Source organism: Pseudochaenichthys georgianus, chromosome 19 (genome assembly GCF_902827115.2).
Source record: "Pseudochaenichthys georgianus chromosome 19, fPseGeo1.2, whole genome shotgun sequence".
In the NCBI taxonomy this organism is placed as follows: Eukaryota; Metazoa; Chordata; class Actinopteri; order Perciformes; family Channichthyidae; genus Pseudochaenichthys; species Pseudochaenichthys georgianus.
Window position 1 is genome coordinate 17,546,221 of NC_047521.1, and position 27,873 is coordinate 17,574,093.

At 43.8% G+C, this 27,873-nt stretch overlaps 1 protein-coding gene across 1 annotated transcript in view; it reads left to right on the forward strand.

Annotated features, from left to right (window-relative positions):
- LOC117465006 (transcription factor 7-like 2) overlaps nucleotides 1-27,873 on the forward strand; it is an 84,464-nt gene that overhangs the window by 22,194 nt on the left and 34,397 nt on the right. Inside the window, 1 exon segment of the mRNA XM_071206776.1 lies at nucleotides 7,185-7,286. Within this exon segment, the coding sequence (XP_071062877.1) occupies nucleotides 7,185-7,286 (102 nt within the window).

Sequence of the window (27,873 nt, forward strand, 5' to 3'; positions counted from 1 at the left end):
AGGTCAGTGTGTACAAGATTCCAACCAGGAAGGTCCAGGACCTGACTTTGGCCTCTGTCAGCCTACTTCTACTGAGCTTTGGGTCCTCGACTGACAATTTACAATCCCTATTAAATTATACAGAATGTCAGAATGCCCCAAAACCACAATTTATTATGAAAACCCACACTGAAGCAATTGTTCAGCCACATGTTTACATGGATATCAGTAATCTGACAAGATGTTTCTAACTCAAGCTGATGCATGTGTGCTAGCCTACAATATCATATGAATACAATACAGTAAAACAGATGATCTAGAAATGCCATGTCAAAGGCAACTGATTTGTTTCTCTTTTAACCTTGAAGATGCTTCACGGCTTATCCAAGATGCTCATTAGTTTTCAGAATTGATAAGTGACTAAATGTCCTCAGGACAAAACCAGTATTCCCGTTGCCTTTTGAATAAGTAATTTCAGATATCTTTATAGAAAGAAATGCAGAGAGTTATTTGTCGTCGATGATTTGATGGTGCACCGAAGTACAAAGTTGTGCTTTTAGCATATTTCTTAGCTTTTATTGACCAGACTGGGCACCATTGATTACTTACTATAATTCATGTGATGACATGTCTTATAGCTTATAGCTTGAGCTGCTTTTTTTTACCGTTGAATAATCATACCTTACATATAACTAGGGCTGCTCGATTATGGAAAAAGTCATAATCTCGATTATTTCGGTCAATAATTGATATCACGATTATAAAAAACGATTATCCATTTACTTTGAAAACATCAATTTATTGGAGAAAAAAAACGTGAAAAGTATGTTAACAGTTGATTACCCTGAACTTTAAGTATAATTCAACTGAAAAACCAATACAAAATAAATTTAATTTTAAAATACGATTAATTGAGCAGCCCTACATATAGTAGTGGTCATGAATGCCACTGAAGGCAAGTTTTATTTGTGTCCGAGTATTGGAAAAGCAAGAAAGAGTCACTCGGATAGAGGAGTAGCTCTCACCTGAAAGCCGAGGCATTCTGCAGCTGAGCCTGATGCTAAAGGTGCCAGAGCGCCTGTTCATTAGCGGGGCTGACGGAAGACCAGCCAGCTCCTGCTGGCCTTCACCCTCCCTGCCACAATATTTATAGAGCAGCCAAGAGATACTCTTAATGACACAGGGAAAGGGACAGTGGGAAACGGGGGGAGGGGTGCAAATGCCAGAAATGGAACAGTGTTTACTTTCTGAGGCTTGTTGAGAAGTTGGTGGGTTTTACACTGTATTCATGTCACCCTAACACTTCCTTTAAAATGTCGTTTTCCTAATAGTCTATCATCATCCAATCAATCTAATTAAAGGTAGTGAAGTACATTTTTTAAAAGCTTTTGACTAAAAAACTATTTTGTGTCCTCAAGTTGTAGACAGATTTGTTGTCAGTTACATGTTGCGCAATCCTTTGAAACTTTCCGGTCAATCAGCGGGTGTTTGAACACCACATTTGTCCACACTTGCTAAGTAAACAGTGTCAGAGCAAAGCCATACTTATCTCATGAACTAGTGTTTAAGAGAGCGAAACTAACTTCCAGAAGAGGCCAGATAAAAGTCAAGTGTTCATTGAAAAAAGTATAATAGAATCCCACCAAACTGGTTAAAATGTAGCGATTATTTCCCTTGTTTGCCAAAGACTGAAGTTATTTCTGAAATATTAACAACAGGAGTTGTTTCTCCTGGCCCATTTCACCGATGGGTTGGTAAAGTCTGAGTTGGGTGAGAAGGGGAGTTTGAGGTGGAGATTGTTGGCAAAGGGAGTAGGGGAACAGGAGGGGAGGTTTTGGATCAGGTCGGCGGCCCCAGTGCTGTCAGGGCCAGTGGAACCCCCAAGCGGATCTGGCTTTGGAGTAAATATGGGCCCAGCGGACCCCTTCCTGCCCCAGGGCACACAAACCCCAGGCCTTCCCACATTCCACTTTTATTTTCCTGGTTGCAAAATGCCTCTGGCTATCGGAGCAGGTGGGGTATTTTTTCTTTTCTTTAATATTAACTCATAAAATGTGCATTAGTAGAACCAAAGCAGCCATGATGGGCCCTCTTGTGTCTGCAACTTTCTTCCAGTTGTGTCAAGGTATTCTTGCGTTACTCTATTTGCTCTACAGTCATTACTGAACACAGAAACCAAAACAACAATGTATATAGCTCCGTGGGCTAGTTATTTCTTTTTTAATTAGGTAGATTTCAAAGTGTCTGTGTTGCATTAGGCTTGCCCTCCCCCTATTACAGAAAATGACTGCCCCTTCCTCAACAAATTACGTGTTTGTATAGGCACGCAATTACTTTTTCTCTGGCACCTGTGAGTGAGGACAAAGACTGCCGGTAATATCCGCAGCAGATCAAGATAATATGCTCAGCTCTTGTTTTTAAAGGGATAAAATTGTAGTCAGACTGGATGGACTAATCTTTTAAGCTTAGTGCAGTTTACTTGCAGAGCTTTGAATGGGCTCCCTTTTACTAGCCTTGATCATTTCAGACTTAAATAAAGCTCTTTAGAGTAGAGGTCTGATTGGTGTAATCTGCAAGCTGTCAATCCCATCTCTGAGCGCTCTCCCAGAGGAGCTGCCAGGCCTGTCCACCAGAGTATGTTCAAATGTAGGTGAGCATTGTTGTTTAGGTGTGAATGGGTGAGTAAGCATGTCGGGGGGGGGGGGGGGAATGTACATGTGTCATCTGTAAACGTTGTCCATGGCGCCTGTGTAGCGCTATGTCATGTTATGAGGCCACAGATGGGCCGAAGATCTGCTGGACTCTCTACAGCAACACCCAGTATCCATATGCTAACTCTAAACCCAAGCTGCTATCTGTCTCTCTGCCTTTGCCTGCCTCCCCCCCATTCTCACATTGCTCACATGGACGGGATGCCTGCTGGAGCCCCAGTGGTCCTCATCATCTGTCCCCCGGTTCCCTGCTGGAAGTGTTTTGGAGCCACATTGGCACATCATGAGCTCCGTTTGTTTGATTGGTCTGAAGCCCTCTGCTCTTAATCCAAAACAAAACGAACACGCCGTGTGATGGCTGCTGCTCCGATAAACACATCAGACTGGGGCTTGATCAGGAAAAAAAGCTGCCCAGAAACTGGCATAACAATCCTGCACTTTCCTTGTCTCTCATTCTCAATAAAACATTTATGAGTAAGACTCCCCTCCCCCATTCTTTGTCAATAGCACATATTGACGTTTGGTTAATGTTTGATAGGATGTGGAAAAAATGGTTTATATTTTGGTAGGATCAGAGTCCAGCACTGGTACCAAGTGTTAAGCCAAATAGCCTCCGTGCCAGCTTGTTGAATTAGTAACAACAGTGGTGAGAGCCGGTGTGTGTGTGTGTGTGTGTGTGTGTGTGTGTGTGTGTGTGTGTGTGTGTGTGTGTGTGTGTGTGTGTGTGTGTGTGTGTGTGTGTGTGTGTGTGTGTGTGTGTGTGTGTGTGTGTGTGTGTGTGTGTGTGTGTGTGTGTGTGTGTGTGTGTGTGTGTGTGTGTGTGTGTGTGTGTGTGTGTGTGTGTGTGTGTGTGTGTGTGTGTGTGTGTGTGTGTGTGTGTGTGTGTGTGTGTGTGTGAGGATGATGTGCGAGTGCTCAGGATGCCCCTCGAATTGTCTCCAGCCCACTTCCCCTCGGCCACGAGCTGTGACATCGGGACCAAGGCCCCAGCTTGTTTTCACTGCGATGACAGTCAGTGTGGATCTGGGTTAACACTCTGTAGCTCATAACATGTCAGACCTTGGTATAGCAGCAGTAACTCACATATGGGTGAGTAGTCCAGCATGCAAATGGAAAGCACCCGCTCGAACTTAGTATAGTAAAAAGAAGAATAGGGTTTGAGAAAAATGCCAAATGGTATTGGTTTGGTCTTCAATGTAACGATACATCTGCACTTTGGACAAATTGGTCCTGAAGGTCTGCAGGAAAAGCTATTGGGACCTCTGGCCCTGGGAACAGGCATGTTCTGACAGCTTTGTATAGACGAATGGTTAATTGAAAAAAGAAGATACAAAATAATCAATAAGGAAAATAATCATTAGTCATAGGCCCATGTAAACAACTCCCACCCCCCACCACCAGCCCCCTTCTTTTGCTTGGGAAAGCAGTATCGGAGAGGAACATCGGAACAGTGAGAGTGAGTTCATCCCTCTGTAAGGATTTAGAGGACTCCCTTGTCTTTCACTTCATCAGAGACAATTGAGTCATTCAGCTCCCATTGTGGGTCTGGCCTGGCGTGGAGGGGCGCTGGGTAAGGGAAAAGAAAGGGGGAGGCTGAAAGGGAGAAGGAGAAGCCGTCTGCTGCACAACCCAAAGCCAGCACAGTCACTGGGTGGCTCTTACAGGGTGGGGGTCTGTCAAGGGGGGAGTTTTAGTGTGTGTGTGTGTGTGTGGGAGGAGGGCAGGAAGAGAGACAGAGGGGAAGAGAGAGTTATCCTGGAACTCCGGAGCAATTTGTCACATTGGAATGGCACTTGAGTTACCCGGGGGGCCCCCTCATAGCGGGAGAGTTTTCAGGTCGCAGAGTGGGGAACAGGGAGGGGTTTGGAGCAGCAAAGAGGGGTCAGAGGTCATGGCCTACTCAAGCCCAGGTGGTGCGTCGGTTAGCGGGGCAGGCGGATGGGGCGGAGGAAGAGGAAGGAGGCCAAGAAGGGGGTGGTCGGAAAGCCCGGTGCTTGCTGGGACTCCGTTTTCTTTGGCATGCTTGTAAAACCTGCAGGAGAGATTAGTGTGTGAGAACATTTGTAATGGCAGGGCTGAAGTGGAGCCGCTTGTCGGGGCATGCGCTGCGGCACCCTCCCCGCCCGTAGTCTTTCCGTGTCTCTCTACCACAGTCGGGTGTCACCTTCACGCTCCGTGCCCACCTTCTCAGAGCGTCCTCGCGCCTGACCTCTTCTCCGGCTGCAGCTGTGCAATGGCAGGACTTTCCCATGACTGTATCTACACCTACCCCCCTTCTCTACCCAACGGCCTCGTCTTCTAGCCCCCCCACCCTGCCCGGCACCAGTGGACACTGTCTTGAATTACCTCATGGATGACAACAGCCCAGTCACTCTCTTCCTCGTCTTTTATTGTTACAACAGCACCCCCGTCTTCTCCTCCTCCTCCTCTCCTTCATGGCAATTAATACCCAGTGTGGGGGGGTCCATAAAAACCCACAAGACTACAACTCTGGAGTTTTTTTACAACCTTTTCTTTTTCCACTCTCAGGACATACAAACAAGCATAAACAAACTCAGTTTTTTTAGCAATAAAAACCATCTTGGAGTCATAAATGAGTGGTAGCTGTGGAGAGAGACCAGGCAGCAAACCGTTTTTTCCCTCGCATAGGCTGTAACCGAGGACATGGAGTCAATAACTCCCTCCAGCGTCTACCACTGGCAGGCACCCCACGGTGAACTCTTCACTAATTACCACTGATTTAGACACAGTCTCGGGAAGGGTCGCGACACACTCACTCTCTGAAACACACACAGCACACAGACACACACCCGGCCTCACATGCATACGAACTCGCAGTCACCATTAGTGGATGGCAGTACACATAAATGCAATCTAATGTACCTGCATTGGTAAACAACTGCCAAACTGGACTCTGATTGCACTGTTTTTTAATTTATGAAACAGCAATGCCTTACATTTTACTCGCCTTGTGCCAAAATGTGATCCTGGGTTCTGAGCCAATAATGATGGTGAGATAATTATGCAATGAAACAGGATTTCATCAACCTTTCTTAGGTCGTGTGTCATAACTGCAAAGAGGCACGCGATCTCAATCACCCATAAGTGAAAAGGGTTCAGATAGCATCTTCAAGTAATTCCAAACATGTGTAAAGGCAGTCCAAAGTTCAGATGAGTGCCTTAGTATCAGTTCATCTTTCGGACGGTCTTTAAGGGAATACTGTTGTGTAATAGCAGCACATATGAATGAACCTTTTCATTTCTTTCTTTGTGTTATCAAGTATTTTTGGCGCAAAAGTTACAAAACAGGATTTTTTTATTTATTAGCCAGCACCAAATATTGTTCCTGGTCTTCCATGTGGTTTCTTGAGACATATACAACTTTTAAATGTACTTTAAAAAAAAAGAAGATGGTTTTTAACTACCGGTTTCCTTGGTGGTTGAGTCAAACCGTTAATTTAAGGCCACTGCGGTTAATATTTGAATGTGAAGGATGTCCTGCTGCCTAAGTAGTTTCCCTTCTTCACATGTTTTAGGTCATTCAGCTCTCAGTACGGTATCCATTCCTACGGCCTCAGAGCTGAAACAGCAGCTGTGACCTTTTTACCTCGAACTAGGTGGCCGTGACATTGACATGCAGTCTACATACTTTAGCAAACACCAGGCAGTCCATGGCTGACATGTCTGAAGAGAATTGGCTGTATAGTCAGAGTAATTTCACTCTCATATAAATATGCGCAAAGTGTTTTTTTTTTAGTATTTGTGTATTTTTGAAGGAATATGTGAAGATGAAGACAATAACCTTGTAGTGCTACGTAAACCATTCAAGGTAGAGTCAGCAAAGCACGTCATCAAATTAGAAGGACTCCACCCCGTTTATAACAGACAGATGTTTCTCATGACCCTCGTTTCTGCTTATCTGTTTTTCCTGCGTGTGTGAGGGAGAAAGAGGGAGAGACTTTTGATAGAGCCCAAGTCAATCATTAATGGGAGCCGTCAGGAGGCTTAAACCCAGAGGAGTGGAGTCAGACGCCACACTTTAACCTTTTTATGTGTTCCAATAAAAGTCCGACAACATTTATGACATTAGGTCATCTCAAAGCCACGAGCTTAGTACAGTACTACCTTTGACCTCTGCCCTCCCCCAACTCCAAATGAGTTACTTAATGCAATCCAAAGTCACTAGTAAGCTACTTTACAAAAGAAAAAATAACCTTTTGTTCTAAAATTCCTGCTCACTGAGTCCGGCTACCAAAGAACTACCTGATTTATGCTGTATTTATTTACGATAATACTACTGTGTGTACCCATACTGGACTCTCACATGCATGCTTGAGGCCGTCCTCACCCCATCCACCATGTTTTTGAGTTTCCACACCAATGTCAAGAAATGTCTTCCTTTTTTTGTCTTATTTTTTATTTGTTCACTTTGGTTTTTGCTTTCTGCATTGTTAACATGTTTGCTTTCCATTCTGTTTCCTTTCTACCATTCAGTACCTACAGATGAAATGGCCCCTGCTAGATGTTCAACAAGGAGGTCTTCAAAGTAGACAAGCACTTAAAGATGCCAGGTCCCCATCACCGGCACACATCGTTGTAAGTAGAACTCCGCCCGGTACTTTTCTTCTTTCACCAGCTCTTCTTCCCTTATGCATGACAGACAGACAGACAAACAAACCCTGCTTTTCTTCTCTTACCCATACCTCTTCAGTGTTAAAGCCTCCCCTTGTCCCCATAAGTGGATGTTTTGACTAGACAATGCACATTTGTTTGCATTTCCCCTTAAATCACAGTCACTAACGCACCCAGACAGTTTTATGTAAACTTGTTATTTTATAAGTGCACATTTTGACATGGAGAAGTGTTGTGAATCCCAGAATAAAAGAGCTTATGTCTGTTAGTGAGTGAGCAGGAGGCAAATGTCAATGGGGGTTGCCACTGTGGCAGGTGCAGCAGTCGTTCTTTGGACAGCAACACCACCTTTAATCCTAGAGAGAAATGATAACCCAGCCCAGCCTCTTTCTGAGCGGCAAGATTGTGGAAAACTGGTCTTACTGTATGTTGACAACTTTTTCAAGAGAATGGGCTAACGCTGGTCTTTTAACATATCGTATTTGAGGAAAGTGTGGGCGTTCCTTCAACATTGATTACCCTATTCAGGGAGTTGGAGGAGTAGTCTGGCAGGAGAGTTGGCTGGACAGCCATAGGGGCACACGCAGCACATGCACAACACAGAGCATCCACCACTGGCACGTCAATATCTGAGAGGCAAGCAGCGCGAGAATGAACAATTGAGTATAAACTTAGTCGTTCGCTAAAGGCGGAACGTTTCTCAAGAGGTCAATGGAAAGGCTGAACGTAGGGAGGTGTACGTACTGTATGTGGTCACAGGGTTAGCACGGAAAAATCAATGAGTGGGGATTGAGCAGAATTAGTGAGGTGATCACGAATGCCCTGGGCCATTATTGGCACAGTTGTTACTTTTGTCTTGGAGTCGGGCTTCTCCTACACGTTGTTATGAAAATGAACATTTGAAAAGCACATAACTATTTGAGATTGAGAAACCTTCCAAGTTTGTTTGCTCATGAATAGAATATCTCCTGTAGTAACCGTGGAGCTGGAGCTAATAATACACGGCTGACCCTTTGTGTTTAAGCACTCTGCGAAGCAATGCAGTTCGTAGTGGTCACGGCTGTGGAGCTCACACAGAAGGTAGCAATGATTTTGTATCCCACAAATTACACTGTCGAGACAGAGTGTCCCTCCGAGTCGCATTTGACATTTGATCAGTTGAGTTACTTTTATGGTCTGTAATAAATACCATCTCGAACAGTTACTCAAAAGTTGGCAAGCCGAGGCCTCCTTGGTATTTTGCCCATTTAAGTTAAGCACGTCTTAAAAATAGCAGGAGTCGACAAGGCAGTTTATTTGAAACAGAAACCTTGTCTAAAGTTGTGTTTTTAAGACAGAGCTAGCGATGACGCCGTTATACTGAACAAAACAAGCCCAGCTAAAGCCCTCCTTATCTTTCCCTGCGATGCTCGTGTTATTTATATTCCAAAGAGTTCAGGGGCCTCTTCTTACTCTGTTATTTTAGGAGAGGCTGAGCAATGAGTTCCAACTCCTATGAAGTCATTAAACTGGTTGTATGCAACACAAGCTGCAGGTAAATACTTGAGGTTTTATCCTGCTATGACTCATACGGCTGTAAATACTTACTACCTCACATCCACTTAACTCCTGCTGTATGATTCCCTTTTAAAGGAGCTTTGAGAAAAACACATTAAGTGTAATCATTGCAGCTCTAACTTGCATTAGTTGCATGATTTAATTTTTGCAGTAATATGTATCTATCTACTAGGGCTGTACCCGAATATCCGAATATTCGTTCGTTGGAGTACTATTCGGGTTTCAATTTCGTTATTCGGATATTATCTTTTTTTATTTTTTTTTATTTATTGAAATCTCCAATATGAACGTAAGAGCTTGTGCCTCTTCGGGGGGTGCTAACACTTAACCATAAATGTTATCGTTTACTTTCTCCGTCTTTATATGTAGATATGACTTTTCTCCGTTAATCTCCGTTACGTTGTTTCCATAGCTCTTCTAACTCTCCTTCAAAATAAAAGCATGTCCATACAAAATAGGAAGCCAAGCCAAATTACACTTAAGACATATACGACTGCAACAAAAGCAACACACACAATGCAATATCCTTTTCAATTTCAAAGAACACAAATTGGGTTATATACATTAACAAATAAGTATAAAACAACAATACTGTAGAATAACAAAAAGAATGCCGTGAATAAACCGAAATACACGTGTCGAAGCGGTTCGCTGCTGATTACTGCACACACCCCCTGCGCGGAACGAATATTCGCTGCTGTTTACTACCGAATATCCGGAGCCCGAAAAATGGTATTCGGGACAGCCCTAATATCTACAGTATATACTGTATATATACTGTATATATGTGTATATATATATATAAAAAAATATTTGTATTAGGTTGCTCAAAAGCAAGTTAGCTCACATGATCTTAACCACTTCTGTTTATTATTGGCAAAATAAAAAGCATCTATTTTTCCCAATGCAACACTAACAGGCTTAGAACAAAGATGCAACACCAAAACTGAAACTGGCTGTGGGGCAAAAACGTACTTGAAACAACTAAGATGGACAACCAGTCAGATATTTTAACTTGCACATTGCAGGATAACAGACCCTTTCTCAATAGCACAATGTATAATAAATATTGTATATTGTATATTGGTGATAAATAACTCGGTATATAACATTTTAATGAACCTTCTAGTTTTTTTTCTATCTTTGAGTTCTTAGATGAAAACAGAAGCAAAAGCAGAATTGACGAGTGGGAGCTCTATTAAACTGGCATTGTGATTAGTACTGACACTGATCAATATGAGAGAATATATTGTAATATTTGTGGTCATATTGCCCAGCCCTAGTGTCATCTGTTTGATAGAGTACACAGGCTGGTAAGATCAGAGGCATTGCAGCATCGCTGCCTAGGCGCACATCTCGCTGTTAGCCCCGAGTGATAACATGTGAAATGCAGCTTGTATAGTTGCCGCTCCTGCCATCCCGCTCCAGCACGCACCTCTGACTGAGAAGGAAGTGTGATTGAATGTTTCCCTGGTTTGCATCATACTGGCTGTTGTACATATAGAAAAGACAGATTACGGTAGACGGCATCATGAATGCCAATAATAACTCCACATGGACTCCCACTGGTCTCGCTCAATCAGTCAAGCCATTTTATTTATTTTGTAGTGGAAGATGTAGGCATACATGTTCCAGTACGTGATGCCCTTATCAATAAATAGGGCTGTAGTTGGTTTTTCGTATACCAATGCAAAGGAACGCCTTGATCTCTCTAGCGGGAGTGGAAGTTAGATGCTCCAGCAGTGATAAGAAGACCCAGATTGGCCTCCTAGATAACAGCAGTCTGAAGCCTGACTGACCCCGAGTGAGTTGAAACAACAATACAAACAGACAGTGAGAGATAGTGGGAGGGATAAAGATGTCTGTAGATAAGGCCTGTTGGAAAGTTGTGGCTGAGGAGAAAGATGGAAGAGAGATGGACAGGGACGGAGGTGCAGACAGGCGGTCTCATTTCTGGCTGGAAGGCTCAGTCAAGGTGGACTGCTGGAGGATCAGCTGAGAAAAAGAGGAAGTGACCTCACGCAGGCCGGTCTTTCGGAGGGCACGCTGTATGCCCCTGTTTACCATGCCCTCAAAGGGGGCCACGCAGGACCCTTTGAAGTGCCTGACCACCCCGCAGGCAGTCTCAAAAGCTGCCGCCACTGAACTTTTATGCCATTGGCTAAAAGTTATTCAATATTTATCCATCCATGTGTATTTTTTGAGGGAGAGACTCCAAGAAATATTTGTATGCTTCACACAGTCCCTGAAGGAAAGAGCATAAACAGTACTTGCTTTGTCAACTTGCCTTTCATTGTGATTCAATTTGACACGTATACTTAGCAGGAAGTTGTTTAAAGCATATGGTCAAATGTTAAAAGTGGTGTGTATTCTTTTTGATATTACCCCACTATTTTCAAGAAAGTGATTATTAGATTAACTGAGTAACAACGACAAAAATACCGCACCAGATTGTTTGGTAAATCTCTGACTTGAAGTGTGTTTGTGTGTGTGTGTGGGATAGCATCAACATAAGTGCTGTAAAATATGTTAAGTTATGACGTCATTTGGCTGAAGGGCACAATATATACTATATATGTTAGCATTTAAAATATTAAGTATTTATTGCTGAATGAGATTTCTGAAGTTATCGTTCTGGGAATTGGGGCAGAAACATGCAAATGATAAACGCATACACACAAACTACTTTCCTGACATTCACGTGCATACACACGCACGCACACATGCACACACACACAGCCTTAGAGTCTAGAGCCTAGCCCTGGTCGAACAATGTCTCCATTGTTTTGTAAGCTTTCACTGGCAGCAGGGGACGGCTGGAGTGTTAACCATTTCCCAACTGCGCCTCACTGTGTGTGCGTGTGTGTGTCAGAGGGAGTGAAGCATGGGCACAGGGATGAAGAGAGGGAGGGCACTTGCTCCAAGTGTATGGTAATTAGTGTGGAGGAAGTGATGGAATCTGGCCATTTTTATGGCTTGCAAGACCTCCCACCTGAGCCTTTACAACTACAGAACATGCTTATTTTATCCCCATTCATTCTTATTTCTCTAAAGAATGGGTACTGGCTTTGTGAAAAGAGCTGACGTGTTTTTCATATTATAAGAAAAACAGACCAGAACCCCATCTTAGCCGAGCATTCAAGAAAGACGAGCCACAATGACTGTGGATCCCAACAATGGGCCGAAGGACTGTATGAGCATGTGACTGCTACTCTAGTTTGGTGTTAGAAAAGACAGGCCAGGATCACATTCACCTTCCTTGACCGCGTCTCTGTCCATGTTAGAGGAATGGGGATAAAGGGGGCTTCCTGTGGTCTGAATGGGCCATGCACCTGGGCTAGGCAGACAATTGCCCAGAACTCTGGGATGCCTGGCCTCTGCAGCTGTTAATGAGCAACCCCATGGTCAGCAGGCACCACCCACACACTGTCCATAGGCTTTACCTAGACGGCTTTCTCTATCCTGACTTATGCCGACCTTAAACTGCTCTTTCCTTCTGCATTTAAAGCCTTTTTTTCCGACTAACCTCTCCCCCGCTTTTGTCTTCTTTCCGTGCATGAATCCATCCATTCACCCTTAACCTTTGCTGCAATAGAAATCTCTTATCCCACAAATGTATTTATTGTAATGGCCACTTTTGAAGTAGGATTGACGGATCAGGCAATCCTATTTAAAAATGTAAATATTTTATATATATTGAAATAATAATCCTAAATTACATAGACATTGTAGATTTTGTCCATTTAATCTAGTTCTTTTAGGCACGTAATCCAGACCTCAGACAGAGGCCATTGTGCCTGTCTCTCACTGTCTTCTCTAGACAAGACGTTTATTCAAGAGGTCACGCTTACATCATCGACTCTGGCCAAAATCTGAGGCCGTCGAGACATGCCGTCAGGCTCGGGCACAGACAAGAAAATGAGAGCACCTCTGTCATTGTCCAGCAGTCTGGACAGCCGCTTGTTCCCACAGACAATCCACTCAATGTTGGTTTAGTCAGGGACAAACCGATGACTAAAGACTCTTCTCGTTACTATCTAAACTTCACAGAACACTAAAATTTGAATGTTAAAGGTACCCGATTACATGCCATGAGGTTCCTCTAGGTTAAATAGTTATGCTAGTGAGAATCCAAAATAACACATTTAGCCATACTTCTAACATTACATGTGTAAAGACTATTGTCTCCCTATTGTAACACTGTAGGAAATGTCAACAGTAGTTTTGTATTGTTTCTGTGTGGGTGTGAATGGCTGTCTATATTCCTTGCTGTGTTATTGACTGTTAAATAACCTCTGTGAACTTAAGCGACCCCAGGGAATGTGTGACTCTGTTAGAAATGCACATTATAGAGGACAATACATATTTGTATCCATGAGTGTATTTGTTTGAGTGTGTTTGTGTGCGTGTGTTTCACCAATAACTACAGCATTCATTGTTATGAAGCATTATCTATCTGGCCCCGGGGTCAAGCACAAGTACATATATATAACCCAGTGATCTCGCTGCAGAGAAAGCGACCTGAACAGTAGCTCTTAGGTCCTGGAGCCCTTCAGTAAACTAAAGACCCTGTTGCTTTTCTCGACATGTTCTAAGACTTCCACTAGCATGTGCTTTCTTCCTCAGAAATCAATACCTCGCTTTCCCTATTTTCTTCCTCTTTCTTCCTTCTCTGTCCTCTTATCATCTCCTGACATCTCTCTGTAAGGTGTCAGATCCGAATGTTTGCTCTTAGGAGCAGTAGGTACACATCTGCCAGGTTAAACTCTGAATTCCTCCTCCTCTTAAGAAATGTGTATTTGAACTGTGAGTAAGACTAGTAAGTTACATTTTAGTGCGCGCAGTGACGTGATAAAAATACCAGACTTGACTTCTCTAGGGACCCGTAGTCGGTGCACTTTCTTAGGTCATTTATATTTGCTCCTAAACAGCTCTAATAACAAGAAACACATATCTCAGACACTCAGGTGATATTATTTACTCCTCTGTGCCAGATCATGTATTCAGAGCTTTTTGACCACAGTGGAACCCCAGACCAGCTGACTGCTCCTAAGCGTCTGTAACAGTGTGGATGCTGTGTAGTTAAAATGTTCTACCAAAGTGGATTATTGTTTTAACAACCAGCCCGCCAGTAGCACCAGCCATGTAACCAGTGCAGAGCCAGTGTTCTCCAATTCCATCTGTGTAAGATTAATAATAATGAGGCCGTACATGCACCCAGGAGAAAGCTGAGCCAGCAGAGACAAGGTAGTAGTTTAAATAACTAAAAAGCCAAGGGGATGTATTATTCCATGTATCTTTTGCATAAAACCTGGCCGGCTAGGAGTGTGTGCAGATGTGTATGTGTGAGAGAGTGAACAAGAGATGGAGAGCTGATATAATTGTGTGACTTGGGAACGTCCGTCTTTGCCTTTCAGGGGCCCTTCTGCTGGGAATTCCCCGGACAGTCAGATCTGAGCCTTCACCAATTTCATTTGGTGAGAGAACTTTGAATTCCAAAAATATCTTGTTGGATTTTTTGGCTGATTCTACACGCAAATTAACAACTGATAATTGATGATTTCTAAACAAAAATAATGAATGAATAACCCCTAAATTCTGGTGATGATGATAATCCTGCTGTGTTGTGCTTTGTGCTATAATTCAGTGCTGCTGCTTTGTTGCTGGTGTGCTTTCCCAATGTCTGAAATGTCAATCTAGGTGAAGGGATATTTGTGAAGGAGGGATATCATTTAATTCAATATTTTAAGCACTAAACACAAAATGTATAGCTTTGTAATTTCTTGTTTGGCTTCTTACTCATTTCTGTGTGTTAAGGATTCTGTTTGCCTTCTCTATTTGTCTTATGACTAACCGGTGTCAGTTTCTGTGACGTTCTGGTTAATGACGACATCTTTTCTAGCTCCAGGAGTCGCTGTGTGTGTATTTGGTTTGAATTAGCCTTCAGTCCAGGAAAAGGCAGTCTCTCTGTTGTGTTTGTGTTTCTTTGAGAAGCTGTTTTTATTAACAGCATCTGGGCCGAAATATAAGACTGAGAGATAGATGAAGCAATAACACACTGTTTATGTCCACTGGTTGAAGGTCTGGACTTAATTGACCTAACCTTAAAGGTGGGGTAGGTAAGTTTCAGAAACCGGCTCGAGATACACTTTTTGTTATATTCCATGGAATGCTCTTAACATCCCGATAGCATTGAATATCTTAAGTGCTTTGACAAAAAATCCATAAAAAAAAAATTCATCTGTAGAAGCCGTAGTACTGTAAAAAGTACAACCAATCCGTTTAGCCGGGCCGGCTAAATGGATTGGTTGTACTTTTTACAGTACTACGGCTGCATTTTTTTTTAAGGCCTACCTGCCTATCAGCCTTCCATCGGGGCACAAACTTATCTCGTGCCCTCATTGGTCATGTGCGCGTTCGTGTGTGTTGGAGGAGGGGCTCGATAAGGAAGTGGCAGATTTTCTCCGGTTGTGTATTTTCAAATTCTAGCGATCTCGAGCCAGTTTCTCAAACTCACCTACCCCACCTTTAATGTGACGTAACACTGCATATCGTCTTATTTAAAACAGGTTAGATTCCTCTGTCATTGTCCTGCAACTTGAATACGAGCTGTAATTTAAAGAGACTGGAACCTAAAGGTAAAGTTAGAAGATTTGACTGTTTGGTTTACTTCCTGTGTGAAGTTGGATCGCTGCTTACACAAATAACCAAGTAATAACTTATTAACCTCCTCTCCCAGAGCTCTCTGGATTGCCTCCTTGAATTGTTTGACTAATCAATTGCTTGTTGATTTTGCACCCCTGCCACACTTAAATAACACAAGTATATCAAAAAGAAGGAATGTAAATACTACTTTATTGTGCACATATCCATTAATATGATGGCGCAGTTCAGTAGAATTTAAAAGGAAAAGAAAACAATCTCTGTTCCTCTTGCCATGTCATTGCATGCCTCCCCTCCATCTCAAGCGCCTTTGCTAGAACTTGTTTGACAAGGTCTGGCAGGATCGCTGTTGGGTGTGTCTGTCTTTCTCCGTGTGTTTGTGTCTTACAAACGCACCTTTATCTACACTAGCGTATGTGTAGTATACTTGTGTCCTAGGTGTGACTGGAGTTTTAGGTGACAGCTAAGCAGAGCTAGGTCAGGCCATGTTATAACATGTGTTTTGCATACAACAACAACAACAAAAACAACAACAGCACAAACTCAGTCCACCCAGAGAACCAGTAGAGCATAGAGCAACAACTAAGAAGGCATTACGAGAGATGTCAGCACGATTTGGTTCACAGTTCATCTGCACAAAGAACTAGGATCAAGGTTCAGGAGTGATATTGATAAATTATCTAATTTACGATCCACCGCTCCCAATAGACCGGCAGTTGAGTGCACTCATCTTTTACAAATGTCTCCAGATAGCACGATCCCCGGCTCCGTTCAGCGGCCAGTCCTGTGAGTGACAGCGGACTCGGCAGCTCCCTACGCTACTGTATTAACACTGGAGGCCGTTTCACAGGGAAACTTGTTTTGACAGAACTCCAGGTGTCTCATTGTTGGGGCTGGCATGGTTCAACAGATTTACCAATTAGCACTGGGCTGAGGGCACAGGAAGGGTGGGAGTAAAGAAGAGGGAAGGGAAGAAATGAAACGGGAGGGGGGGGGGGGGGGAGAATGGATGAGGCGGATTTGGCCAGAGTGATGGAATGAGGATTGAGTGAGAGGTGCTGGTAGGGTAAGGTGTGGAGGGAGGGGAGGGGGGTTGTGACCATGCGGAGGAAGGCTGGAGTAAGTCGATCCGCGACCTCGTTTTTGTTTTCAGCAGCAGCAGCAGTATGGAAGGGGCCGAGGATTGAGCTGAGCCACAGAGAGGAGGGGACGACTTGGAAAAGAAGGAGGGGACAGGAGGGCAGCTGAGGAAACGCAACACTAACGCATGATAACTTTCTTTCACAATATTCGCCTGCATCTTTTTCTATCTTTCTCTTAATGTAGGTGCATACTCACTGAGCCATATTGTAGGTCATTTGTTATAGATAAACCCTTGACGCTTGATTCCGTTATTCGTTGGTAACACACATCTGTCTGCCGGAGCGGTGGTTTGTTTTTACTGCAGTCCCCCTTGGCTCGCTGTTCTCACCATGGTACGAGGCAGACTTGTGTGGGATTAAACACAATGTTATTACTCGCTCTGACCCTCTTTGTTATTCCTCAGAAATGCCGGCTCCTTTTTCCAGGAAGTTTGGAAGTGAACTTTTGAGAGCGGGGTGAAGTGATTTAGTTAATTACACAGAGGTGGCCTGCAGAATTTAGAGTAGCGTTTGCATCTTGAGTGTTATGACACAAATGTTATTAATACAAATGAGGGTACGACTTTACAATAAGACTACCCTTATAAAGGATCCATTAATGGTTTATAATTAGGTTATGCATTAGGTTGTAAACACTTTATTAATAATTAAGAACCATTTATAAACCAGTTCTAACATGTTTTCATTTCATACATCAACACAGGCTCACTATTTGGCAAGATGACTAAGCCTTATATTGGCTACTTAGCGAGAATCAACTCAGTGAGCAACAGATACCAAGGATGCTGGCTGATGAAGAAGACGAAGTAAGCTAAGTAGCCAATATAAGACTTAGCAGTACAGATAAATGTGGGCTCACTATTTGGCAAGCAACCGGTCACAGTTGCCCTGTTTATCTCATGTCTTATAAAAGCTTATTAATGATTTATAAAGTGTTCACAACCTAATTAATAAATAAATTACAAGCGATTCGTAATAGCGTCTTATTTCTAAACCCAAATGAGTTTGTTTAGTTAAAAAATGGACAGCCTGTCTGAAGTGTAGTAACCGCTTTGTTCGTGGTAGCAGAGAAACATTTTGGAGGTAGCGGTTTGTCTGATGTCTTCGGTCTATAGGCAGTTTATGGGATGTCTTGTTCGAGTCAGTATTTAATATTAATATTAGTATTTAATATTAAGTTATTCTTAAAGCAGCCATTCTTTAGGGAAACCTGTGCCCTGGGTTTATAATAAAATCTAATTGACATCAAATGTTTAAGCTCTGACACCTAAATCCTAAATATGTATGCACTTACCTCGTGCCAAGATAAAAATATGACTTTATTATATAAGAATTTAAACTTAAGTCTTCCTCAAAGCAATCAATAATCCAAAGATGTTTTCAACAAAGCACAAAAGACATTGTATATACGTCCAGATTACTGCTGTGCCTCATACACCCCTCAGGTTTAGTTACGACTTACTGTTGAGGGACTCCACAATTGCTATAGCATCTCTTTTATACATATGTACAACAGCTTTTGATTGAGAGTGATGGAGACAGCTTTTTGGACAGGCAGAGGAGATGGGGGACTAGGGTGGATAAAGAAGGGGGGGGGGGGGGGGATATGAAGCTTCACCAAATTCCCCAAAGAACAATTTACAGTTATGGATGAATACACTGTCACAGTCAAATTTGAAATCTGTGGCTGTGTGTGTGTTGAAGACGGTGGAATGCTGAGTGATTCCAGAGAGCACTTAAGCCGCCTTGAATTCACTTTTCTGTTCCCACCCGCGTTCTAACAGGAGAGGGGCTTTTCTTTGGAGTTTACAATGGTAAACACCGGGTATCTGCTTTCTGAGTCATTTAGCATCGTCCTCCGTCACCTTCCTCATATATTCGAAACAGTGTTTTCAGGTTTGTCGGGCCAGCCTGAACGAGACTAACCCTCCAATTTATTTGATTTTGTTCCACTTGGCAGTTCCACTGAAGACCCATCTGAACTTCTCTTGGCTCCGGTTTTGATGTGCGTGTTGTTGTTTTATTCTTCTCCGTCTTCGAAATGTGTGTAGTTGACAACGCGTGCTAGGCCTGCATGTATTTTCCAAACCAGTCAGTTTCTTTGAGCAACCCCCCCCCCCCCCACTCCTGTTTTTTTGTTTGTTTTCCCTTTTTTTTCTAATAGTCCTAGAAGTTTGGGACACTTCTTTGAGGCAGGGGATGCTGGGATTTGACTGGTCTCGCATACCCGTGCAAGTGTGTACACGTATTTCTATAGAGTCCTTTTTCAATAAAATGTACTCTAATTGAATTGCCTGTTAAAACGTCACTGAAATCAGTCATGTTATAGCAGGAGGAAAGTGTGATGGGGTGAAAAGGAGACCTGGATTCCATGAGATTAAGGAGGATCATCTGCTAGACGTTTTGGATGAAGGGAGAAATGGCTCGATCCTCACAGTATATGGGGTATTTTTCATGGGAGAGAAATCTAAACTAATGTGTCGGACCTCTTTTTTCTCATCAGCGAGATGTGCTATAGTATTGGCATCGCCTGCGAAAGATGCAGAGAATTGCATGCTGGGAAGAGAATAAACAAGCCTGTCATTAAAGTTGGGAAGAATCCTTAGTGCAGCGCTACTGTCAAAAAGCAGCTTCCATTTCATACATTATTAACATTACCTAAACGCATTATTTGTGTATTTATTCATTCATTTGTCTTGTTAACATCCTCCTGGAGTAAGATAAACAGCGCGGCCAGACTGCCTGTGTGACAGTTGTGTGTGAGATTTGAATAAAAAGCCCAGCAGCGGGATTGGAGCGAGACAGGAGCGGATTCTATGGACACCAGACTTCCTCTCCAGGCTCATTAAGGGACAGTAAGGCGATGATGTCGAATCAGCGCGCACTTTACCGGCCTGCCTTATTCTTTGAACAGCGTCGCCCTCTTATCTGCAACATGCTCTGTTCCTCCATAACAAGACGCTCCCACTCCCGTGCACACACCCGCGCTGTCTGTCTCCCTTTCTCGCGCACTCACATTCTGCCCACATACACACTCTGCACACTTATTTAGTTTGTGTCGACAGAAAAACTCTTAAGTATGTGGATTGTCCACAAAATGTTGGCAGCTTTTGTTGTATTTTCTCCTACGCTATCGAAAAAGCCTGGTACTTGTTTTGTTTTTTATTTGTCCTATTTTTCTGCACAGACATCACAAATGGATATTTTAATTGGAACTTTTGGCACTGTCTCCATCTTGTGTTGAGATGGCAGACAAGTGAGTGGCTGGCCGGGCTGATTGGTGTGTAGCGAGGCGTGGCTAAATCAACTGGCAGCATGAATAGCTCGCTTGATTCTCACTGGCATTCACGGGAATCCATTGCTTGTTTTTTTTTTATACAAGATTCTTTCTTCGGATAAGGTCTGGAATAACCAACTTCCTTGAAGCATGACTTCCGTTTTGTTTTGCCGGTGCAGTTTACTTGACTTTATGCCAACTCACTTTTTGGTGCTTAAGCATTGTCAAAAACAAATGGCTGACCCTTGTTGTTGCTGTACTCCAGCTTTAGATTCATTCACTTTACGTGCAGGTTTTGAAATGCTAATGGCATCGTGATAATGGAAATAATCACATCACCATAATGAATGATCATTGCACTCTTGATGTTTCCATTTTGCAGTCTACTAACTCAAAGCAAGTGTGGTAAGCCTGTTGGGATTAGTGTAGATAACACAACTGATGAAATCAGCCCTGACGATCATTTTAAATGTCTGCTTTTTGAAGTGACATTCAGTCTCCAGACTACGTGACAGACTTAGTCATGACTCTGTTATGCACGCTTGGGTTTTGTTTCTTAAGTTGTTGCAATGACTTACCAGGATATGTGTGCACCTTAAGGTTTAAGCATTAGCACTAAAGCAAATGGAATTGAACAGCTGATCAAACCTGCTAACTTGTAATGTGATAGAGGTTGAGACCTGAGTAAATGCTCACTAACTTAATTAAGTGGATTCATTCCTGTACATTTTTGGAATAATGTAGTCAATATCCAGCTCCTTAATTCAAGGAATTTAAAGCAAGTAGATCCCCAACCCCAATTGACATGTTGAGCCTGACTCAATCTGGCTCCACTGCAGCAACTAATGCAAACCACATGCTTGAGCTGCCTATCTGCATAAGTAAACACCTGTTTAAACTGTGGGCAGTCTTTCCCCTCAAACAGTAAATTCAGGCACACTCACGCCAGAGGCAGAGCAGCTGCGCAGCCGGGTCACGTTGGAGTCATTGTAATCCTCCTTGACATAATGTAGTCCTTGTGTTTGGCGGGGCCCTTGAGTGTGTGTGTGTGTGTGTGTGTGTGTGTGTGTGTGTGTGGTGTGTGTGTGTGTGTGTGTGGTGTGTGTGTGTGTGTGTGGTGTGTGTGTGGTGTGTGTGTGTGTGTGTGTGTGTGTGTGTGTGTGGTGTGTGTGTGTGTGTGTGTGTGTGTGTGTGTGTGTGTGTGTGTGTGTGTGTGTGTGTGTGTGTGTTGTGTGTGTGTGTGTGTGTGTGTGTGTGTGTGTGTGTGTGTGTGTGTGTGTGTGTGTGTGGAGGAGAGCAAATGGGAGAAAGATATTGTGAGTGCAGGTGGGGTTGTATGATCTGTATGCTCACATACAAATAAGTGTTTTTGTGTATGTGTGGCAGTGGGCCTTTCTCTCCGGGCTGGTAGTCAGTGCTGTGTAATTACCTGGCTGTCTGCCACCGAGCCCCACTGGATCCGAGACAAAAGTGGAGCTGTGTCTTACACAGCGCCACGCAGCAGCCCATCTGAACCACTGGCCCACGGTGTGTTCGGGGTCGGGACACAACATGGGAGCTCTTGAGACGCAGGTCAGGGGAGATTTCTAGAGACGAGAACAAAATGAAATCTAAATTCCCAGATTGTAACTCTCTGGTTGCTGTGGTCGTGATCAAATTAGTATTATGTATTCCAGAACATTCCATAGTGGAAAGTGCTTCCTCAAAAAAAAAATCACATTGGAGATTGAAAAAAAAGTTAATATTTGGCATTATAACCTTATACAATTAATGGATAATTAAAGTTGTTGCTTAACTTTATGTGACTACAGTATATGGAGAAATACATACAAAAGTAAGCACAGGGCCACAGGCCAACGCAGGGCTACAGGCCAGAAAATGTTGTGAAATGTTACACCGCTGCCACAGGGTAGAGAGCTCTTAACTGACAGACACAGACGGAAACCCGGGCCAACCAATCAGAAGCCAGAAGAACACCACATGACAGATTTACAGCATTGGCATAAAGAACATCTCTCAACTGGTACGTGACTTCTCATTGCCTCACCATTTTCTGGGCAACTGATATCTGCTCTAATACAGAGGTGCCCCCCCCCCCCCCCCCCCCCCCCCCCCCCCTACTTGTGAGGGCCAGGGCGAGCACGCGAGCTGCACGAGAGCATAGTGTCAGTCTGCCTCTCCTGCCATTTTAATTGTTATATCTCCTCAGCCTTGATATGAGCAAAAAGGGAGGCCTCTGCAGAACCTGGGACATCAAAGGCTACCTCCCCTAGTCTTACAAGTTGCCTGTCTCTTTGGAGGAGCCCAGGCTTCGGAGAGCCAGAAAAAGGGGATTGGAGAGGTGGTGTGGATTCCCGGCTGGAATGAGTTTGATGGGCTAATTGTAGCCCCCAGTGGACACAGGCACACATCACAGAGGGCCGTCAGAGACTGGAGCAGAAGCTGTGGGGAGGAGCTGCAGTGGCTGGAAGAAACTCCTGCTAGCTTCCCCCTCCATCTCTGGATTTCTGCACATGGCCTTTGATTTCAGTATCCCATCTTGAGCATATGAATTTCAGAGATATACCCAACAGTATATCACTCTTTTACTCGGGTGTCTTTTTCTAGTTCTGTACATGTATCTCTTTCTTGGCTCTGTAAATCTGCCCTCTCCAAGTAGCCCTTTGTTTTTTTCATCCACCAAAGCTGCCGGTTACTTTTTTTATTATTTTGTGTTTTTCTGAGATGGAGGCTTTAGGCCTATCTGCTCACTTTCACAATCACCGTCGGAATTGACACTTTCTCCGGGCGCTTGTGTGAATTAATGATGCAAGGACTGGGAAGCTTTGACCAGAGTGCGTGTTGGTCATTACATTTAATAAGCTTTTTGACTGCAGATTCAACGGCTGAAACATAACACAATGGATTACAAAGCAATGTAAGACACTGACAAACACGCACAATTCTTACGCCTTACTACCAACAACATTATCAACTGGCTCGACTGTACTGGTGATCAAAAAGCTTCCCGGCATCTTTGAACAGTTCTCTTTTCATCCCCATCTGCATCAAAAAGAAATCAATAGCCACAACTTTTGAGCGCTTGTATCAGTTCTTTCTCCCAATAGCCAGTTGTGAATTATGCCACAAGAGTAAAACACAGTTAAAAGGAGAAAGGCACAAGGAGATGACACCAGCAAGGAAGCGGCTCGTGTTGGCCCTGGCTGGGAGAAAATCAATGGCAGGGAACACTTCCATACACGGAAATGGCACAATGGGAGGGAGAGGAGGGAGTAGAGGGAGTAAAGATTCTTTTTTTTTTTTTTTTTTTTACTGAAAAATGATGCATTTGTTTTACCCAGGGAGAGAAAAAGCAAAGACGAGGAGAGAGAAAAAAAAACACTCTTCTGAACATCTTTTGAAAAAAGCAAGTTCTTTGGTGAGGTTGAGTTGTGTGGTTAAGGTTTGTTTTATCCAACTGTGCGGAAGCGTGTGTAGCTGTCTTTCAGGTCTCTTTTTAGTTGAGGCGCAGAAAGACTACTCATGGCATGTTCAAGGGCACTCGGTGGGCACGGATGCCCTGCAGGAGGCGGATTTATGAATACAACATGAGTAAACAGACACCTACATATACTATTAAAATAGTAAAGCCCATACTCTGCTGGAGAGACGCTTATGTAGCCATTTGAGCTGGTCCAAACCTTACTCTTCTGAGGGTCATTGATAAAGACTTGTGAAACATCAGCTGTAATTTGCCTGATAGAGGAATGATTTGCACATTGGCAGTAATGTATTCCTGTGTGCATTCCTCCAATACAACCATTTTAGTATTCAGTTTAGTGATAAAGGATTTTTTTACACAGCAGCTGTGAACAAAGAATACAATAGCGCACAAACTCGAAACACAATTCCAAGCCTGAGCCTTGAATGGCATTCAGACTTCACTGTGACTGAGCGAACCCATTCAGAGGGAGTACGCGGCGGTTGGAGAGATGGTATCAAGTTGCCTGCAGATGGAGGTCAGTGTGACTGGCACAGTTGGCACCTTGGCACAGCGGCAGTGTGCTGCAGCACTCAGCCCCGCAAAGGATGCGTCTTCTGAAGGGGGGACTGGGGAGCGAAGCCTTTTTTCCTCACTTCTCCGTTTTTTTTATTGTCTGCGCTTCCTGTTTTGAAAGCCATTAAGGAGCAAATTTCCTCACAGCGAGAGGGGAGATGAAAAGGCCCGGTCTTTTGAAACATGTCCAAGCGCAAATGTGTAAAAGAGGGGGAATGATAGCTATCTGTAAACATCTCTGTTGAGGGGTCGACGGAAAAGGAATTGTGAGGTAATGATACATTCATTTAGGTTCTTTTATTTTTTTTTGATTTGCTGATGAAAGAGATGCTGCCGTTTTTGTTCCACGCCAGCTGTATTGCTCTATTCACAACCACACTAATATATGAGGGCAGGCTCACATAACTACACAGCCACCACCCCCAATCCCCCTTCCGAATATGCTTTGTGACATCTGCATCCACACATGTCTGCATTCACTGTCGCCAGTGAGTATTTATAGACGAGTTGGTTTTGTCATCCATTGATCCCTTCGGGTTCTCTGATCGCAAAACTGTTCTTTTAAGTAGCTTTTATGTGGCGTCATAAAGGTAATCTCTGTGTATTTGAACTGAGAGCACCCGAGGTTACCTGCGGAACATGACCTGCTTATAGAAACTTGAACAGGCCCTTGGCAAATCTTTCCAACCAAGTCCAACACGGGGGACACCATTTAGTCATTTAGTCTGTCACAGCTGTCATTTCTGTTTAGTAGTTGGCATACAGTATATTTACACCAGTTTCCTCTCTATGGTGCTTGCCTCATTTCTCAAGAGTAGCGGTAGCTTGATGCTGCAGACTCTCCTCCTCCCTCCTCTACCCCTCACTGCCCCCGAGCCTGGCCAGTCTGTGCCTCTTAATAAAACTGACAGGCTCTAATTGGGCTTAATTGCACCCTTCGGGCGTCGTCAAAAGGAGTGTTGCTAAACAAACTGCAGGGTCTGCAAGCAGGCCAGCCAGTCTGCAGCAGCAGCAGCGCGTTGGCCGCTGAGCATGGATGTGTACAAATGGCCAAAGCTCTCGCATTGATGTGCAATATGTGTGTGCGTATTATAGCAGGAATAACAGGAATGTGCATGAGTAAGCATCACATTTAATTGTGTGGGTGTATAGGTGCACCGAGGTTGGATGGATGTAGCAAACCAGTCATTCCTCACAGCGAGCCAACTAAACAAGAGCTCACAAGTCTGAGAATCTTATGCGTTCACGCAGGCGGCGTCGCCCAACATGAGCTCGCTGCCGCTAAATCGACACCGACAGTAAAGCGGAGTACGTCTGTCTTTGAGGATGTGTCGACAACTCTAGGTGTCAGAAAAGCCTTTTCTTTTTTTTTTTAAATCCCTGCTATTATGGAAAACCTCACACCGAACATATCCCCGTCTGCTTTTTAGCACGATAAGCAACGATAAAGAGTCGAGCTTTGCGTCCCAGTAGCACCACCTCCTGGTAAACGGGCGGGGGCGAGCACGATGCTGCCTCTCATTCGATCGTGGTCTGATTCAGAGAGGTGGGGCAGGCACTCGCCACATGGGCCTCTGCCGGGTCACTGAGCACAATCGATGGAGAGCTCCAGATGCGATTGAGTCATTGAATGGCAAAGCCTAACCTGTGTGTGTGTGTTGGTGTGTGTGAGATGGAGAGTATAAGGCGGCAGTGACCCCTGAAGCCGCGAGCCGCACGGAAAAAGCAGATAATCACGTTGAGCACAGCACTGTGCTATCATTCTTCTGGCCATTTGTTCCCCTCTTCCACCCTCTGCGCTATTTACTCATTACGGCCTTTCACAGGCTGTTAGCCCTCCCGATAAAGTTTTTGGGGCTTCCAGTTTGTTTTGAAGCCATACAGCTTGATACAGAAAATGCCACGCACAGGAGGATTGCTGTTGTATGCACGGAAAGACACGGGGAACGAGGCATCCGCAGTGTTCTTTTTCCAGAGCCTAAAAGTCATGTAATGATGCAGTGGCTGAGCTGAAGGCCCCATAAAGACTGGAAGGGCCTCATTTCAGTGGCCTGCTGCTGCTTCAGCGCCCGGCGAGGAGACTCTGTCGCCCCTTCTTTTAGGAAAAGAGGCAGAGCACATAATTAAGATATACAGCCCAGGGTGGACTGAATATATAGACGGAAAATATAGAGAAGCAGACCAGTCGGCCTCAATCACAGCCTGTGGTTTAGTGTTTGGCTGCAGACGGTGCCCAGACCTGTACGGGTGTGTGTGTGTCTTACTGTTGGTGTGTGTGTGTGCGTTTGTCTGTCAGCAGTCTGAGCAGCATGCTATAAAAGGCTGGTGAGTCGAGCCATAGCCTCTCTGTGTGTGTGTCGGGGTCGCAGCGAGCCAAACTGTGAATACGTACACACACTGTGAGTATTCTATGTTTTTAAGTGAGAAGGATGCAAACCCCACTCCCCGACCCAAAGTGTCTTCCCTAGAACGTCTCTCCGTATTCATCCCTGTAGTCATATATAATCCTGCTGTCCGGGGCAATAGTGTGTATCTGAGAGGACATATCCTCCTGATCCATGACTTTACGCTCAGCGCTCTCACACACACACACAAACACACACACGTGCAGATGTTGCCGCTCACGCCTCGGTTGTCTCAGTGCTTTGTCACTCTCTAATGATAACTATCCATCAATGGTAGGGGTGTTGCTCTTGGAAATGAAGATGGATTGAATTAGTGTTGAGCGCACTGACCGCTGTATTGTGGCGGCAACCCGTAATTACACTGTCAGGTCCATTGAACCCCCCTCAACGAGACACTGAACTTAACACATTTGCACCCGTGTTGATTACAAGGTCTCTTAGTCTGGGCAGATTCACATCATGTAGTTCCTAATGTCTAGTGAACGGCCCGGTGATTTGTGGAGGATTAGTGTGTCGTGGTGTGTACGCAGCGGTTCCCCCACGTTGACTTAACAGCAGTCGTAATTGCCCACAAATTGACCCCATATTGTTGGAAAAATTAAAACAATAGCAAAGGCTTAAAGCTGCCCCATTATGACCGAATACACAATTGTGTTTAGAACTTGAATATACACTGTGTATAGATAATATATCGTACATATCTTGTTCATATGTATATATCTTACATTGTGACTTTGCAACTCAGTAAAAAAAAGGCTTTTAAATTAAATTGTAATAATTTAGGTATGTTGTGACCTTACACCATGTATGCTTTTAATAATTATGAATTGTGTTCATGCCATTTATATTTGAGTGTAAGATAGGCTGCCACAGTAACTTCCAGAGATATGCCCAGCTTCATTGAAATGCAGATTTTTTACAAACAAACCTTAAAAAAGTGTTTGGCTGGTAATTAGCTTTCAGATATCTTTTAAAAACCCTGCTGTATTTGCAGTTTTAAGCAACAGGACATTCACGTTAGTTCTGAATGGAATCTGACATTACACCATTGGTCTTTGAAGAAACACAAACACAAGATAGCGTTAACTGTGTGGGGCGGCGAAGGTGAATTAACCAAGCACAAACAACCAAACTCTCCCCCCTCCATCACCCCCTCTCTGTGGGAAATGGAAATTGGGCTGAAGTGTTTGTTATTAAATACGTCCGGGGAAACTCCAGGAAATGGACTTCATTTCATATAGAGGCACATGACTCGGAGGATCTTAGCGAACCAATTAACCTCACCTCAGCTCATTAAAAACTCCCCTTTCATGGCCAGAAGCAGCGACTCATCCGCTAACACGGGACATGAAAGCACAAATTTGTCCATCCAAAACTCTTAAAAGTAATTGGAAAGGTAGATACGAAGGGCCAGTAATCAAGTGACACAGCCTAAGTCGAGTGAAGTGAAAATAGAGTTGATTATTGAGAA